The 19609-nt window shown below is 45.6% G+C and overlaps 1 protein-coding gene across 1 annotated transcript in view; it reads right to left on the bottom strand.

Annotated features, from left to right (window-relative positions):
• Positions 1-17284: 17284 nt before the first annotated feature.
• The window catches only part of LOC128713586 (forkhead box protein biniou), a 5401-nt gene continuing 3076 nt past the window's right edge, over positions 17285-19609 (bottom strand). Inside the window, exon 3 of the mRNA XM_053808446.1 lies at positions 17285-17772. Coding sequence (XP_053664421.1) covers positions 17285-17772 — 488 coding nt within the window. The remainder of the gene's footprint in view (positions 17773-19609) is intronic.

Genomic DNA, 19609 nt, shown 5'->3' with positions numbered 1-19609 from the left:
TGGGTGTTGTGTTTGACGTGCTGGTAGCAAAACATCAACTACGAGAATGGATGTAATTATGCTGCTTGGATCGTTTTTTTTTTGCTACAGAAGGTAAGGCTCAAAGTGCTTCAAGAATGTGAAAAAGGTATTCCTTAGAACAACCACTCTGTCAACTAAGTCATCATCGCTTCATAGATCATAATTTGCCACTTCCAGCTAAGGGGAAAGTAGCCCAAGCAGCATGATCATGATGGAAAGAAAAATTACTTTTTAACAAGCCTCCTATGCGTTCCATCTCGCACCTTAATCCTTACCTCCTTGATGTTGCTACTCAAAACAGAAACAATAACAGCACGGCGATCTCGTGCACAACCCCAACCGTACGCGTGTATATATTGCGCCGCGCACGTTGCGTTCGTTGTGTGCGTCCATAAAATACGCAAAACTTTCCTTCCGGGGTGTCTTCCCACCGCAGCTACCCACCACTCCCGGACCAACCCTAACCCCAACACACACACTCACACACAAAATGAGCGCTGAAATAGTGTCTGTTGTGATAAAAAACAACGCGAATGAGAAGTGAGAAGAAAAATGTAAATAGACAAACAATGGTTTGGATGCTCCTGCTGCTTCTGCTGCTGCTGTTGTTATTGTTGTGTTTGAAAACAGTTTAACAAACCGGTGTTTCGGGTGGCCGTCGGAACGGTGAAACCGTATATCTTTTTTGCATACCAGGCATACAGGCCGAAGCGTGTGAGGGAGAGGGGGGGAGGGTGAAAGGATACGCAAAAGGCACGCACCGATCAGCCGGTCCGATCTGGTTAAGGAGCGTACAGATACGAAGAGGCTTTGATGTTGACTTCGGCGGTTAACCCGAAACCGCTGGCCACTTTTGATGGGCCCTTATTTAGTAAATATCAAACACCCCGTATGGGTGGGTACTTTACCGGGGAGACAGTGTTTGTTGTTCGGTGCCTTGGGGGATTTTTTGTTTTCTTGTAAGTCGGCAGTCTGTCGCGGGACCGAGCGGCAATAATTGGCTCGATTAGTTTCTCCGATCGTATGGCGATGTTTGCGTACGTTAACAGGGATTCGGTGTTAATTGGTGTTTAAGTTGGGAAAGCAAAAACAATAGCCGATCGTATGGGTGAAATGGAAAACACTTTAGAAAACGATAAACTGGATCGTGTCTATTTATTTTTATTACACCGGCGAGGGTATTAATCGCATTTTAAGCGCATTTGTTTAGGAGCGAATGAACGGATTACAACTATTTGCTTAAATTTAGAGGGTTGAATTGCTGTAGGATCGTGTTATTCTTCCACATAAAATAGACATGTTTGACTGACTGCATATTATAACAATCCTCAACAAGTGTTGGATGAATCTGAATCAGAATCTTCAGACATTCACGAATCATGGATCATTCATGACCTTCAGAGCTTTTTATTCTTAAAACATTGAAGATCTTCGGAGATTCATGATCTTAAAACATTGAAGATCTTCAGAGATTCATGATCTTTATACATCGAGGATCTTGAGAGATTCTTAATCTTAAAACCAACTAATTGGAGGAATAATTGAAGATTCTCAGAGATTCTTATTCTTAAAACATTGAAGATCCTCAGAAATTCTTGACCTTAAAACATTGAAGATCTTCAGACATTCATGATATTAAGACATTGAAGATCTACAGAGATTCTTGGTCTTAAAACATTGAAGATCTTCGATCTTAAGACATTCATCATCGAAGACTCTTCATAGATTTATGAATCTTTTGAGAGTAGTGCAGCCATGAATGATTCGTCGCAAAAGATTCATTACCCACAACACTAACCCTTTGGCAACCCGAACACATACACTATCCCCCTCGTGCGCGTTGTGTCACATTAAGGAGCATTAAATTTAATTTATATCCAACACACTACTCGACCATCAAATGGAAATTATTCTTCTTCAAGAACATGGTCCCATCGCAAGATCGCAGGATTTTCTGTTTTACTCCCTCTGCCTTCAACCTAATCCTTACGCATTGCTTCCGACCGCAGTGATCAGCTTGAGACTTAAGCTTAACTGTCAACGGTCGGCATGTCCAACAAGCATTCTCTGCCACCTTCGCCGGGTGACAAATGGGCGTCAGTGAACCGAACCGCCGCACACATTTTCCAGCAGCATCTCAACACTCAATTGCAGGGCGTGAAATGCACCCGTTAGCACCCGCTTCGGTGGAACTCCCAATCAAAAAGCCCAGGCAGCAGGAAACGACGGCGCCGAGGCGCCCGCCCGAGCTGCATCCCCCGCGGTGCACTTACTGCACCGCATGCAGAAGCGCCAGTGAGCGGTGGGCGACCGAGTGTGGAAAGCGCGTGGAAAAGCGTGCAAGCGCGTGACGGTGGATTTAATGAGCTGTCAAGAGAATGGTGCCGAGATCAACACCCGCAATCAAATGATCTTCTGGATCGCACCAGAGGACAGCTCACCCAGACCCGGGTGCTCATATGCTCGAGAGATTACAGTGGTGGTTCGGTTGCAGAAGAATACGAGCGTACGCAGAAGACGCGTGGTAATTGTGATGGTTATTGTGGTACGATCGGATGTTTGAAATCACTTTACCTTGAAGTACATGAAGTCACGAGCTCCAGCCCTTTTTGCCCGCACTCTGCCCGACAGGAGGGAAATCATCTTGCATTACCAAATTTCCCTGCCCTGTCAAGTTGGATCTTCTGCTTCGCCGCACCATAAGGTGTTGTACACGGGTAGTCTCGTTAGATTTATGGACGCGTTCAACACGGTCGAATGTCACACACGGGCGACCACTTCCCGCGACAAACCGAGCCAAACGAAGGAGATTAAGACACATCCGTACGACTGATGCGTCCCCTTCGTTTAGCATCGTCGTCGCAACCGAACGAAATGTCACCACCCGTTTAGCTAACGCATTCCGGACCGTCCTTAGCGGTCACGACAGATCGGTGGCGGGACACGCTTGTCACCCGGTTTGTTTCCAATGTCCAGCGCAGGTGGATAATGTTTCCGCAACGCCCCAAACCGCTCGTAGTCTGTCGCAAACACGGCAAGATCGTGCGGCAAAGGTAACCTCGCCCCGTGCGCTATCACAACAAACGCGTATCCGTCTTCTGCCTGGGCGCACCCAAAAGCGCGTTGATTATGCCGCATATAAATAGCTAATTTCTCGCATGCCTTAACCTCACCAAAACCGCCATGTGTGTAGTGTGCCCTCGGGACGAGTTTTCTGCCGCTGCGCTTGCCGGCATCGTTATTTTCGATTGCAAACCGCAACACTTATCGCATTGCCGCGGGGCCCTTATCCATCAATAAACCGTCTCCGACGGTCGCGCGCACGCACACACGAAACGCTGCATTCGGTGGTTTGACGTGTGGGACTCCCCCATGGGACTGGCTGTGTTTCCTGGAGGATTCTGGACGATATGCGCCAGCACCGTACCATCGCCTACCGTTGAAAATCCGGGCCTGTTCGCGTACGGCACAAGACACACCCGGAGGCGTCTTGGACGTACGGAGTCGGAAAATTTATTCCCATGCCCCCCGGGGGCCTGGAATCACACGTGGCCACGTACGAACGTCCGCGCCTCCCAGCGCGAGTGGTGAAAAGGTGTGAAAAAGTGATACCCGGCACGTTTAATTATACACATCTCCAGCGATACGACGCGACGACCGTTTGGACTTCGCACCGTCGGACGAACGCGTTCCGGAACTGTTTGGCGGGGAAAACAATCATTGGACAGGAAGTGTCTGACGTAAGGTTCGACTCGAGACGATTGTTTCGATGCCTCTTTCGGTTGAATAATTTTCCCAATATTCTTCACTTCTTGTACTATTCCTGACCAATTGATAAGACTCCTCAGATCTCCTTGGTGCAATACAACACTTCCAAAGATAAGACCATCTTCAGAGAACCCAGAGCACAACTACCTGTTCCTAGACGAATCATCGTCCAACAACTTCTTCGACAATGAATGAAATGCTCCTTCTTTTTTTGTAAATAAAATGCTCCTTCACCGCTCCCTGCTCACGTGTTCCTACCCATGTACCCACTGGTCAGATTGCTTTGAAGTGTTGTACTGCTTGTGTACATCGTAAAAACGGCACGCGGAAACCATCCCACACCACCTTAACCCGGTGCCGTATCGGCGTTTTTTTTTTTTGTTTTTTACTGCACCATGCCAACCTTTAAGAAGTTGTTTGATTACCTTCCACACATTGTGAACTCAAACGCTCACGGACTTGGCGCGCGGTACTGCTTTGAGCAGAAGAGAAGAAAAAAAGAGTCACATGTAAGAAAAACAATCTCTCCCACATTTCCCAGCTTCCTACCATCAGCGTCGGGGCCCGTAATCATCAGCATCATCATCATCATCGGTGTGGATCTTTCGTCTCGATTTATGATAAACATTGCGTCCGCAAAAGGAAAACGATCGTTCCGGCGGCACGCGCGTATTGAAGCAAAATTCATTTGAAGTCATAAACGACCTCTTCAACCCGTTTCCACCTGAAAAACTTCCCCCCCCAAACCTTCCCCTGCTGCTGAAGCTTACGGCAATGAATGAAGCTGTCCCGAGAGATCACGAACTTCAAACGGTGATAGAGCAGCAGCGAGTTGCAGACCATGGACGACAGTGGGTGTGTTTCTGTGTGAGAGAGCTACGAGTTTGATGAAGTTGAGGTGCTTCCTTCGTTGTTTTTGGAACACTTCGGCCCAAAGAGTTGGGATGAAATTTATAAACTAAACCAGTTCCTGACAGAAATTCTCGAGAAAATAACAAACGCCACTTCCTACTTGCACTATCTCATTCATTGATTGGCTTCAACAGCCGATGAAGAGCTGTCAATGAAGTTGGGGAAGTTATTCACTTCTTTCCCTTGCTCTTTCTGCGCCTTTCGTTGCATGACCCATTCCGGTGTCTTCTTCACCACGACATCGTTCCGCTGGGTGTTGTGTGTCAGCTTGCATGTGTCCCTCCTGCGGGATAGACGATGGCAGCGTCCATTTCGTACCATCTGGTGGCAAAATGACCCGCAAATCAGTACGCTGGACGAGACGCAGCCTGGGCAGCACTTAAGCCACTCGAACGCTTCATCGCAACTGGAGAGGCAACAGGCTTAACGAGATTCATCTAGCTCGGATGGATCACCTTACCCTTCCACTTCACCGTCTGGAGTGGGAACTCACAGCACACAGCAAAACGCACTAGAGCGAAAAGTTCATCAAAAATCCCCAACACTTTGCGTAGGTGTGACGACGGCACTGTCAAAATGTCAAACGGCTGCAAACAACTGTCATTTCCCGTGTGGCGTGGCATGGCCAGATGCATCAGCACAGGTGTGACACACACTTTGCACACGTGCCACACGCTTGGTAGCGTCACATTTCTTCATTAAATTCTTACACATTACAAACAGAAGAGGAGTACGGTTTTGTTTCGCTTCCAACACTCGGTACGCGAATATCAGCCAACATCCAACGACGTCCCAGTTATGTTTCTGTCGCCCAATCATTAAGGCGATGAATCGTTTCACGATTCCCTGACAGATTCCCGACATCTCAACACATCTCTTCTGCAGTTCGTTTGATGAGCTTCAAGCTCGATTCTCGCTACTCAACGCACTGCAATGGCCCCATCTTACCTTACGACCCTCAATTGCCTACCATTGCCACCTGCCGGGTCAATGGATAAGCACTCTCCTCGGCCCTAGTTCCACTGGTGGAGCTTAGAAATGAGATACCCACTTCAGGGGCTGACAGTGCTGGAGACATTCGTGCCACAGAAGGACCCCGCGATCGTGCCCACCCCCCGCACGAGATGACACCGCACACCGAGAGCCTCCGACTGGCACTGGTGTCACTACACCGTTTAACGTCCCATCCAGCCAGTCCGAAGAATGCAAACAAATCATCATTCCCCGGATGCCCACCAGCTTAACCGGGCAATGAATCGACAAATTTTCAAACCACCTTCATCTCCCCCCTCGTGCCAGAGCACTTTTTTAATGTTCGACTCAACGAGCAGAAAGAATCTCGGAAAGGAAATTCCTGATCAGCGCAAGAGGAATAAGTTAACAATAAATATCAAATTTAAGAGGACCCTCAACGACACCCAACACTCCCGATCCTCCGAACGATGGTCCACCGGGAGGGTTTGGTTTCGCTGGGCTGTGGAACGAGACCAAGCACGCACGTGAAGGTTCAGTCCCGGACTTTAATGTCAAGATTATGCAAAAAAAAGGTTGAGCAACGCAACGCGATTCCTGCGGCAAACGAGGCAGAGAATCGAGAAGGACATCCCGAAGGAAATGGTACACTTGGAAATGGTCAGTCGTAACGTGAGTGCATCCAGCGATGCAATTGTACGATCGTGATCGTTTGCCTTTTTCAACCCCGAAACCGGGCAGGAAACGTTCAACAACCACTCGAACGGGACGGAATCCTGAAGGGACGTTCTTGAGCGAGCGATCGCGTTAATATGGGGTAGGTAAAGGTGACCCACAAAATCTGCCCTAGACATTTGGGCTGCACCGTTGCTGCTGGTACTGCTAAGGTGGGTTGAACGAGTTCTAGGAGTGTTGCTGCATGAATATAACAATTTATTGGCAGTATGTATAAATAGGCAGTGAAGATGCTCGATGAGTGCTCTCCACGGGAACACCAACGAAGATGCTAGGGTGATGCCTTTTTCTAGACGTAACAAGATCTTTGTTACGAACTCGCGGGAACTTCTTGTTGAGACGTTCAAGAATTTGTGTGTTTGAGCTATATTTTAGTAATACAAGCGCACTCTGTTATATTCCTAATAAAAGACTCATATCTCCGCAAGTCTTCCTGGGAAAAATGACGTGTAGTTAAGTCATCCCTTCTACAGGGTCATTACCGTTAACGATCATGATCTTCGGAAGCTGAACGAAAGCATGTCTCTCTCGCGTGTGCAACAGTTTCCAGCTCTAATGAAATCCAATTACCCAGCGCCCAAAAAAAAAAAAGAATTACCGCAAGAAGCTTCCGTTGCGATCCGGTGCATCGCCCCCCAAGCTCTATCAATCAAACTGTCAGCTAGAAAATAACGACCCACAAAAGGAATATTTATTCGCCTGAATTCGTCAACAAAAGGTGGGCAAAGCAAAAAAAAAAAAAAAAACAGAACGAGAAACATTCCTTCAAAGCACCGAAACGAACTCTGCTCGACTCCACTTCGATTCCCAGATGACAAACAGTTTTTGCACCAAACAATACGCTGTAAAGGTTCCTCGGCCTTAAGCTGCCCGCATGATGGACGATATTTCTCACGTACCATTCAACACCTGATTCCTCCGGTGTGGGATGTACACAGCGTTAGGGCTCTAATCCTGGTAAATAATTCCATCAAAATCATTTAAATACGTGATCTTTTGACTGTTATGTTGTGGTCACAGCAAATCTCCAAGGGGACGGCAGGGAGACAAGGGGGGGCTCGGTTTTGTCATTTGGCATGTGTTTAAGCAACATTTCTTTCGTTAGATAAAGAAATACATTTTGTGTTGCTATAAACTGCAAACATGGAGTCATGGAGTCAAAAACAACTTCCATAAGCTGTAATTCAATGATTTCTCCATTATCGTCGTCCAAATAATGGACAGCATTCCAAGTAAAATGGAGTGAAAAATTGAAGTCTCTAAAGTCCCTAAACCCTAGTTCGACACGCCTTGCCCTATTACCCATTCGCTCCCAATCAACACCTCGTTACCCTGCTGCTGCACGGCTAATTATCCGCTAACGGGCGGTTACACGCGCTATCGATTAGCCGTCACGCATCCGGGCAAAAGCGAGAAAAATTCCATCCGGGGATTTAAAATATTTCGAAAACTTCCGTGCCTTCTTGACCGAAGCAACCGAAGCCGGTAGGAGGAGGGCTGTGAAGCGAAAACCGACACTTTGCTTCCGGACTCCGGTGACCCCTCTTCAGTTCGCCCGCACTCCGTCTCTGCTCACTTTGCCAAAACTGTTCCGCATCGGTACCAAGCGTTGCCCACCTAATCCGGAACACGTGTTCCGGCCGGTTTGCCTTTCGACGCGGACGCGGTTCCGAGTCCTGGCAGCGAGTGGCCTTCGGCACACCGTACGCAAGCAAACCGGAAGAACCCATCTTGTTTGCATACAAAGCCGCTAAATTCTCGCTCTTCTGGTGCCCTTTTTTTTGCTTCTTGTTTGTCGTTGCAGAACTTCATGCCATCGGTGCTTGGTTGGGTTGTTAAGGATCGTTCTGTTTGTCTTGCTGGTTGCCTCCTGCGGCGAGTAAATTGGACGACACTTTGACGACGGTTCGAAACGGCAACGGTTGCTCTCTGTGAAGCGTGCACTTGTATTGGAAATAGTTTACTTCTTTTATGGACATACGGACAAGATCCTTGGGTTAGTAACTACGCTTTAAGTTCTCCTGATGTAATCTTGAAATTGGTACAGCGTCAGTAACTCCAATAAAAAGTCTCTCCTCACTCACTCTACAAACACCTCAAGTATATCCCAGAACCTGATGTAATCTTGAATTTAATACACTGCCAGTAACTCCCACAACAGCTCTCTCCACACACCCTCTAAAAAACACCGCAAGTCCATCCCGGGTCTTGTTTTATGTCCTCCCATCCATTTTGCGGGCCCTGCGGCAAACCGTCAAAAGAAACGGCCATACTCTACCCCCATTCTGCAAATCATTGAGACATCAAACGCTTTACTGGGGCCCAACAAACTTTACGGCCACCGCCAAGAATCTTCTCCATGGCGCGCCCCGTATCGCGCGCACCAAAGTATCGCGTCAAAATAATTAAAACGCCCAGCGCAACCGAAAGTCCGGTGCGAGCGAACGAGGACTCTACTAAAACAAAGCAAGCTGGGCAAAAAACTATTAATTGCACCCGGGCGGGAAAACACTCGGGCAGTTGGAATTTTTGGGACAAAAGCGATTCGAACGCTCAAAGAAGTAGTTTGGTCCACGCTCCGTCGCAGCAAGTTTGCTGTTTATGTGCAGGCACTGCGAGTCCGGGTCCGGTGTTTACAAAATTATTATACAATGCAATCGGTAAACAACGGCCGCCACGTCCCACGCCCCATTCCGTGCACCCTTGGCCGTGGTGCAATGGAGTGATTCAACGGTCGCGGGATGCAGATTTGCGTTCCCGTTGGATCCCATCGTTTTGCTTGCACTCCACGGCACTTCAGAGGAATAAATACGGCCTTCGGGTGCAACGACGCTTGATTGAGGTTAAAATACAGCGAAACAGCGGTCCGGCAAACAGCACCGCAAGCTGCCTTTTGCGGTCCTTGCGCGTAAGCAGTGCACCGATTCTCACACCTCGATGCGCCCCGATGCGGTTGCATTTTTGCGCCCCAGCTCATTGGCAGTTTGGCACATTTTTCATCACCCGCTTGCGGCTCGTGTGCCGCCAACCTTGCCACTCGCGCTGTACGGGGCGGTTGGCTGGTAACGCATCGGTTGTTGCATTTTCCCGAACCGAGCGCCATCAAAGGGACGGAAAGAAGTCAACCAGCAACATCAAACGGGTTTTGCCTGTTTAGAAGGTCTTTGACGTATGGCGCGACTGCCTCCAACAGTCTTTCCTTTCGTTCACTCTTTTTCGGAGCAGCTCTGGGAAGTTTGTTGGAAACAATTACCATATGCACATCGTAAAATAGAGAAGTTTGAAAAAGAGTTTTTTTTCTTTAATTCCCTCAGCTTTTACCTCCCAAAACTTCCGCCCAACTGACCAACTGCTATTCAAAACGAGCACCACGATGATTCACTCGATGATGAATGGAGCCGATCTTACGGCACAAAGAATAGAGAGTCACTTCGCTGGCGAACTGCCCCACTACCAACACCCCCTATCTTCACCGACCATCACTTCCCAGTGCGTGCGTACTTTAAGCCGAGAAGCGTCTGAAGATCATGATCATGATCGTGATCATGATCGCTTCACAGCCCCATCCACGGTACGGCAAAAATCTGCTCCTTCACAGGCGAAAGTAGCTCTTGATAGCGGCTGAACAATAAAAAATCAACGACTCTTTTGCGTGCATATCGGACACGGGGAGGCGTTCCGTGCGCGGGGTGGAAATATTTTCCCACACTAATTTTTAACTTCCACCCGATCTTTGCTTCGCCTGGTGCCTGGTCCTTCGGTAAGGCGGTCGTGTCATTACGGTGCGCTGTATTCCGATTCCCACAGGTACTTTGCATACCTTTCCACGCCCGATGTGCGCCCGGTGCAGTTTCCAGTGGGCAATGAAAATATTTTCCTTCATTTTCTCGTTCCATTATTGTGTAGCGGCAGCCGATTTCGATTCGGTGTACGTACATTGTTGCAACCGTACGGTAGTGCCGCTGATCATGCGGGATACCGTTATCGCAGATTCTGACCGATGGCGGGTTGATGATAAATAGGGTTAGAAGGTTTTGGTTTTGTTTGTCATTGATTCGCTGTGGATCACCCGGAGAGTTGGAGAGTTTTTACTAATGGAGCGTCCCACACCTGTCTTTGATTAAAGGGGCAGTACACTCTTACTAACGTCGTAAGAACTTAGTCTTAATAGAGCAAGTAAGCCTTTGAATGTAGACGTTTAGACGGAAGTCAAGACAAACATTGGAAGCTAGACATTATTTCTCGCTGAAATAAACAAATATCCTAGAATATCTTACAAAAACTGGTAAAAAAATGTGCTAATTTTGTCGCTTTTGAGATATTAAATCATTTTTTTAGCCTACATTCGACTATTCCTACTTCCAGGTGCGGTAAACTTCTGATTGGTGGACATTATTGAGGCCGCATTATTAAACGTAAATCCAAAAATTCAATAAATCGATATTTTTTACTTATTTTCCATAACTTTTCAGTCATGACATAATACTGAGCCTGGAAAAGTTAGGCTTTCGGATTAAAAATAAATAAATTCACTGCTTTCAAATTTGGACGAGTTTTTGCACTCCACCAACGATGAAGATATGGTACCAGGGTAGTCGAATTTTAAGTTCTAGCTGTTCAGCCAGTGTCTTGGAAACGAAATGTCCAAAGAACTTCGGATGCTATTTGTACTGAAGTGGACTCTCCAAACAATGATTTCATGTAACAAGAGACATATTTGATTGTAGTTCAGCTACTCAAATATGAAGAATGGAAGCTATTGTAAGCTATTTTGTTTTCGTAATTCAAGTATATTCCGGATATGAAAACTGACTCCAATTGCCCCTAAATAAACTTTATTGCACTGGGTAATTTAAAGATCCTTTTTCAAATTATTAAATTTCAGAGGTTCTAAACGTCTATTAAATTAACTAGTATTTTTTCCATACTGGTGGTTTAACTGTTTCGAATTGTTGTTAGTGTTTGACCATCACTTTGCTACAAAGATTCATAATTTTCCATTAAGTTCCAGATCGTTTATCACTGCACTGTAAGCGAATACTCCAACGTAACAACTAACAATTGCATGCGCTGCGTCTACAACTCACTAAACATTTTAACTTTCTTGAAGGACTAAATTATTCGATCCTTTGCTAACTGTTGTGATTGCGATCACAACACGAATGTTTACTCATTAGCCTTGCAGTAACGCCCTACAAGATCTAGCTGTTGTAGGGTTCCAGTATCAGGATGATGGTGGAACAGTGCCCACCATCATTATAGCAAAGGTAGCGATGACGAGCAAGATGTAAAATGTATAAATAGGGCGGAAGAAAGCACTTTCGGCCTCTTTTAACCGCGAGCGTCGATAATAACACTAATTTTGTTATTTATATAACAAGTAAAAACAGCAACATTATTACCGTTTATCGCGGGACTAACTGAGAAGTTCAAACTTCAAGAATCTCCTATTCGGACTTGTGTTACGTTACAAATCTGGACGCTCCACGCATACTAAATCCTGCATTCAAACCAACCACTAGCATCCTTCCGTAGGACAGCTGCCATCAAAGCGCACCGCCATACGCGATCGTCCTGACGAATCGACGCATCCTAACGAGCGTAACAATCAAAATACGAGCACCCGATTGAACCACCGGAAGCCACACATCAACGGAAACACTCGGCACTCGGTCGGCCATTCGGCCTTGCGGGGCGGGAGTTGTAAAACGGCACTCATTAGGCCGCGCATTCTTACCCAACAGCACCCCCGGGGGAAAATAACTTCCCTAATTTATGTGACAGGTCGAAAAGGACCTTCTTCCTGAAACGGGACGCGTAACACGTTTCGATCACGCCAGACAGTCTGTCGCCTGCTTGGTTGGCCCATTAGCTCCGCAACAACCGCGTCCGACCGCGTCCTGTCATCGGGCATTTGTTGTTCAATATTTGCGTCCACACTAGCAGCAGAAATGTGATCCTCCAAACAAAACGAGCCTCTTCTTTTCCAGTTTGCTTTGCGTCACACGGCAAGGATCCGTGCAGGATCCGTGGCAGCATCGCAGTCCTGGGCTGGGAGCGGCGTTTTCACCGTTTGCCTGCGCGCGTATTCGTCCGTGGAAACGTTTGCTTAGGACGCGCACTGCTCCCGGGCGAAACACTTCCTCTCCGGTGCTGTCCAAATGCGATAAGTCAACAGTGTCAGTTGGAATGCCTCAAGGGCGTACTTGAGCTGCGGCTCAAACCGATCACGCAACCGTTCCACACTAACCTACGGTAGGACTCGACTCGCCCAAAACAAAACAAAAAAAAACGGACACCTCCCGCACAGGTTTTCCATTCCACGGCCACGGCAGCACTATTGACATTCCCACCGAAACTGATCACATTGTGGAATGTGATCGGTGTGATCCTCGTCTAATGTTTAGAGGGTTTTTTTACTTCCTTGTGAAGTGACACGGTTTGTGACTCTTCCCTTCTTAAACAGGAGGGAAAAAACGAATAGAACTCCTCGTTAACTTCTGCTGGCTTTATTTATTATTACAGCAAAGGTATGTAAATGCTTCCGTGTTGTGTGCTGGAGTTCAAAACACAACCACAGATTTATGTGAAACAATAATTATAATTCTTTAAAACAAAATCAAACCTTCCTGCCATCGATCTAAAATCAATTCTTTAGTGTCACCACCACAAATAGGTGATCACAAACACGATTCATTGAGGCTATCTTTACTACCCCTTAACTGTTACGTTTGGGGGAGGGTGGAGCGAACTGGTTTTGGGACAGCGAAAGCTAAACAAAACATTCTCAGCAATGTTTCAATTTGAAACGGTTTGTTTTGTTTTCTTTTCGCTCTTTAATGATTATCGCTTTTTATCATCCAGCATCAGCCTACATACATGCAGCTACGTGGAGGGGAGGTGGAGTGCGTGCACCAGAGGGCCTGCGCTAGAGCACCCAGGGACACCGGTGAGGGCAGCGTGGGCAACATTTTGCTGATAGGCCCCCGACGAATATCCAAGGAAAAACAATAAAATTGAAAATTATACACCTGTTTGCTGCGACCGTGAGGCGGGTGGCCTCTGTTGGGCTGAGTGGGTGGAAGGGTGGATAAATATTTGGATTAAAAACTCGATACTCACCAAACAATAATTACATTTTACCCATTTTTACCCTCATCCGCGGTACGAGCTGCCCGGGTGGAGAGCGTTTCCATCGACATACATACATAGTTTGTTTGGTGGAAAATTATGCTGAAAGGCGAGAGCGAGCGAGACAGCGAGAGTGGATGAATTGTGCGAATGTGTGCGGCGTCGCATGGAAAACTGCGGGAATATTGATTGATACCCCGTAAAATAAATCTATACACACTGGGAAGGGACACTGTAGAACAAACACCTTTCTAGTTGAAGTTATTAGCTTAGTGTACTGATGGCTTTGTCGAGCAGATATTCGAGCACTTTTTCCCAGCACATCCATGATCTCGTTTTCATCTTGCATCGGACTACTACAGTGCCAAACAAAGCATTATGCTGCATAAGAAGAGTTATTATTGTAAAGAATATTTTACCTTAAAAATTTATTAAAACTGCCACAAATTAATACACAAGAAGCTTTTTATCGAAAGTCTTACTATAAAAACAGGTTAGTTAAAATTGTCTTTAAGAAGTGTTCAAGAGTACTTTAAACTTGTTTAAGGTGCTTTAAAACTACAATGGTGTCTCAACAAACGAGAGCTCGAAAATACGATTACTTTGCAATTAGAGTGAGTGACATTTTGCTTTGAGATACGAGTCTCTCAGTCTGGTATTCAGCAAAGCGAAAAGTCTAAGAATTACTATTCCAGGCCTGGCTGGGTGTAACGACGAGGATCTTCACCTCTGCATGGAGCAAGTTGTTGGTCTGAGTTTGAAGCTGAAGTATTTTGAAGAATTGGAACCCAAAGTATCAGCAGCAGTGGAGATATGAAGATAAAACCCATGAGCCTGCAAGAGGACGACAGGGATCATGTTGATCCCCTACGTCTTGAATATGTGTTAATGAATATTTAACGCTATCAACCAGAGATGAAAGAGCTCAAATCTACAAGAGATATAAAGAAGATCTTTGGAATGTATGGGAAAAGTGTGGGACGATCATAGCAAAGTATAGGAAAAGTATAGGAAGACATTAAATCTGATATCATTAAAGAATCAACCCTCATTAAGCAGTTCAGGGTAGTTACGAATGTTAGTAGCAAGACTCAGGTGTAATTGCAACTGTAGTTTTATTAACATTTTCTTTTATTCTCAATAATCCTAGTGCGCTTATAATTATGCTACCCACTGTACGATACGCTGCAACCCCATAGTGCCGCACGGTGCATTTGTTTTCCCAACCCCGCCAATGAAACATTGGCCCCGTTATTCTTTCTGTTTCGAGTTGCACGATTTTTCGCGTACCCCCACCATGCCCGGGCCATTTGCAGCGCGCTTTCCCTGCCCCAACCCCCGTGACCAATCGCTCAAGGGCTTTCCACCTGTTTTCGTGTAAATACAATCTAATTAATTGCTTCCTTCATCGAGGATACTTTCACACTCTCTTGCTCGCTCTCTCTCTCTCTCGCTCTCTCTCTCTCTATCTCTCTGTCTCTCTCGCTTTGTGCTGGTGTGCGCAGCATGATGTGGGGAGTTGTGAAGTGAAAATCGAACCACACCAACAACACCCGTTTAGTTCCAGCAGTTTTCCTTCCAGCCATGTCCAGTACCTCACGGGTGGTGGTGGAACCAATTGTTCGAGTGATAATTTATTATCCAACGAAACCATGCCTCACAACTGGACATTACTTAGCAACTGGAAACACGCTCGCCAAGCTCTGCCGCGTCCACACGCATTAATTATGATGGCAGCGAGAGGTACGATGAAAAGCTGATTTATATATTTCTGACCAGTAAGGCAGCGGTGGAGAGAAAAAAAATACCCACAACGTTACATTACAACAGTTTTTTTTTTTCGCAAAGCGTAATTCCTTTCGCATGTAACACTCACACGACGCCCGTATTGCTCTAATCAGCTCACAGTCCGGTAAATACCCGACGCATTCCAGCGCGCTGTAGGTGACAATCATTAACCGACTTCTTAATACCCCTGGGAAAGTCCTGGCCGAGCATTCCAACGACACAGGACGCACCAAAACCGCAAAGTCAATATGGTAATCCTTCACCATTTCGTTTCCAGCCTCCTCGATCTACCCACATCGCCTAATGGTCTTTAGCCCTCGGACGACCGAATTCACCGTGCGTCCTGTCCCTCATTATCCTTCGCGCAACAGGATGCGCAGGAGCCACGTTTCTGGATTAGCAGCCGCATTACCGTCACGAAGAAGGGCTGGAACGGCGGGAAATGCCCGTTAAAACCAAATGCCACCACTCATTACACCAACGGGACCAAGGTCCGGAATCTCCAGGCCCATCGGACCATCCCTTAATCCTTCTGTTTCGCCAACAACTTTCCAAGTTTGCTGTCCCGTCGATTATCAACCATTCGTTCCGGCATCGTTCTATGGCTTTTGGGCGTTTCATTCAAACTCACGTCTCACGCGGATAAGGGAAAGGATTTTCGGGACGTTGCTAGGTGCCTAAATCTATCATAGGAAGGCGTTTTTCACGCTTGCGGTCACGAACAAATGTCACGCTGGATGATGGAATCGTTTTGGATGTGTTTGTTCCTCAATTTCTCAATGTATTGTTATTCTTTGTCCGAAGAAATATTCCTTATTTTGCACTCGCATCTTATTCTTAATTTTAAAAACTTTTACAAAGTAATTACAAAACAACTTCCGTGTATTTCAACTTACAAAGCTGTTAGTTAAAGTTCTGCTCGCAGCTTGTTTGCCATAAACCGATTGAAAGATTGCCATAACGATACGCGTGAAAGAATGGTCCATGGGTGAAATATTTCATCGAAATATTTCAACGTACGCAGCCAAACCGGTTTTAATAGGTGGAATGAATTGATTTTGTTGCCGAAATGTTTCAGTTGTTGAAAAAGTGTTGTAAAAAAATATTTTTGGCTGTTTTGGCATTTACATTAAAGTTTGTAACATATACTTTAACAATACATGCGAAACATGCTCGCACATTCTGTGCATGACAATGAACAAAACAAAAGCATTGCATAGGTTAAAAAAGTAGAATAAAAATTTAACTATAATAAGATTTTTAAACAAACCATTAAACATTATGAAACTGTATATGCCTTCTCAAAAGGTAATATTAAACTGCTTAATTTTTACATATTTAAAGTAATCAAACGCATATTTAGAGAACATTTCACGAAATTTACTTGTCAATAATAAAAAGCCAACCGGATTTTTAATATAGTTCTCGGTAGTTGCTTAATAATCAATACCAAAACAAAATCTAGATAATGCTTTAATGTTGTGTGGAGTTCTTACTATAAAAAATAATTAAATTGTAAATGTGATGCATCAGTTCCCGTAGAATTTGTTCTTAATTATTCTTAAACTGTTGAATTTATAAGAAATCTTGGAAATTCTATTCGAAGATTATTTCGGAGTTGTATAAATAAGTTTCCATTTCTTTCATATAAATATTTTTAGTAATATTTCACTAAACACTTTCCACATGTTTCTAAAGTTAACTATATTTTGCTTAAATAATTCCATTGAAAAACGGGTCTACCCAAATACGTAGCCATTTTTCTGTAACGCGTTTTTTCCCGCCCCATTGGTATGTCTTCCAGTGTATCTCACTCACTCGCTTCGTTTTGCCTTTCTGTCTATCTCTCTCTCTCTCTCTCTCTCATTCACCTGCGTTCCATTATTCACATTCAAGATGGCCGACCGGGTCTCACCTGGTCCATTTTCACCGTTCGGCATGGCGATCGTCGCGAGTTTCAGTACGGAGCAGCCAGATTAAGATGGTTGCTGTGATGATGGTGATGCAGATGATGGGGCGCATGCGAGTGATGCCCCGGATGATGATGCGTCTGCAGGTGAGCGTGTGGATGATGGTGGCCACCACCGGTTAGGTTGTGTTGGTGCAGTTGTCCAGCGGTGGTCGAGACTGTTCCACCGCCCGGCGAGGCACCGTTGGCAAGCATCGAATGTCCGACAGTTACGGCACCATACACGTCCGCTTTACAGTCCATCGTAGGGCCTTCGCTTTCCGACACGCCACTTCCAACGATCACAACGCTCGTTTGAGCTTCATTGCTTCCGGGAATTGTGCCGGAGCCGGAAAGGATCATGGAACCCAGCGTTGGGGAGCCGCCCGTGTTGTGGGTTGGTGTCGTGCCCGACGTTGACGATCCGGTTGGTGTTGAGGAGCTCGGAACTGAGACGGGTGGAGGTGCCATTTGGGAGAGAGAGGCTATTTTTATCCCTGCGGAAAGGATGAGAATAACAGATTGTATTAAAATTGGTGAACATTACCCAAAAACGTCTTGGAAATTCCACTTTCAAGCATCGCGCACATCCAATGAATCAACAAGTTGTTGCGATTGCGAGGCAACGAAGAACTCTTTTTTAGCTTCTATTTCTCATTCAACACCCTGCAACGTGCCCTACAACGTTTATTTTTATGTCACTTGTCCCCAAAACTTTGGAAACGATTTGTTTCTCTTGCCATTTTTCCCGTTGGTGCTTTGTGCGCTCTTCACACACTTCCTCGCAGCTGAAGCGTATTGAGTATCGTAAACGACAAGAGAAAAAAAAACCCTACCGACGCTACAAACACGTCGACATAAGCATTAAGGGTGTGAGCACGCATGGCACACAATCGAGAAGGGTGCCTCCCGCACGACTCCCAACCTTTTTTTCGGGGCCAAAAAATTTTGTCTACCGTGCATCGTAAATCAATAATCTTAATCGCAGCTAAAACGATACTTTCAACAGCTCTTTACCCAACCTCCACCTCCCCACGGACAAATCTTTCCTCACACGTGTCACGATCACGGCCGGGTTAACGAAGGCCAGTTACGGTGCCTGTGTTTGTGTGTGTCGTTCGTCGTTGTGTGTGTGTGTGTGTGTGTTTTTTTTTTCCTCCGGTCGAACATCTTCAAGTGGCCAATTAATTCTAGCTCAACCCAGCAGAAACACCACAGAACACCCTACGAAACCCCTGCGGAGTGATGAACGTGATACAAGAAATTATTGTTTCCTGGCATCCCTCTCGCATCGCATCTCCTCCCCCTCGAGTGGGGAGTAACTTTATCCTAAAGACTCGCACGTTTGTTACTCGCACTGCTAGACGTGATCGTAAATCTACAGATTGGCCTTAAAACAGGAAAGATTTTTTTTTTCAATTACACTTGCAATGAACAATGACGAAGATTATTCACCACACTCGTGCCGGGATTTTTCTACAGTTCTCCAACACTTCTTCTAGAGCTCTTTCTGCCCAGCGCAGCTTTAATCGACAGCCGAATAACGTACGATCGGTAACACGACACCTTCAGCCGAGAAAATGTACAGCTGGTCGATTTTAGTTTATTGGAGGATCTCAATGACCGTACAATGTCTTCAGCGTTTGTGAAGAAATGAATGAGTGGAACATACTGTTGCCCACTTAAGAAAAACTCGTCCGAACTGTTTCCAAGTGTCGCATACGAACAGGCTACAATGTGTGGCTAAACATCTTCTCAAATGCTGTTACTATCTTGAGATGGTCCAGACAAGACAAATTTCGAGACAAATATTCTTCTCGTTTTTAAATCTTTGCATTTCCAAAACTTGGACTGATTTTATTGATTTTCATTTTAGTTCTCCACCACCTGAAGGTGAATCCAACTGTGCTGCGACTCAAGCGTAGCTTTAATCGACAGCCGACACCTATGCTGTTGTGCACAGACAACATTTAATAATTTTCTCAGTTAATTTATAGCAATTGTCGGGCAACTCCTTACGAAGTTATTCGGAGCGACCTCGGGGAATCTGTCCAATAGAATGAGCCATACAACAGCATTGATTGATGGCAGAGACCAATTAAAACCACCACCAACTACTTTGATGGTTACTACATAATTCCAAAAGGTACTGACACTGAGGCATCTTAACTGAGTAGGCTGCACCAGTACAACAACTTTCATTAATGTCAACATACATGACCATGCAGTCCTTCAGTGTCTAAAGATGAAGATCGAAGGGAAATGTTATTTCTTCGTTCTACCGGTAGATCGAAGTAACCGGCCATACGGTTAAGAAATTTTTGGACAAAATGG

This window comes from Anopheles marshallii, chromosome 3 (genome assembly GCF_943734725.1).
Source record: "Anopheles marshallii chromosome 3, idAnoMarsDA_429_01, whole genome shotgun sequence".
Lineage (NCBI taxonomy): Eukaryota > Metazoa > Arthropoda > Insecta > Diptera > Culicidae > Anopheles > Anopheles marshallii.
This window is presented reverse-complemented; position numbering and strand designations above follow the sequence as displayed.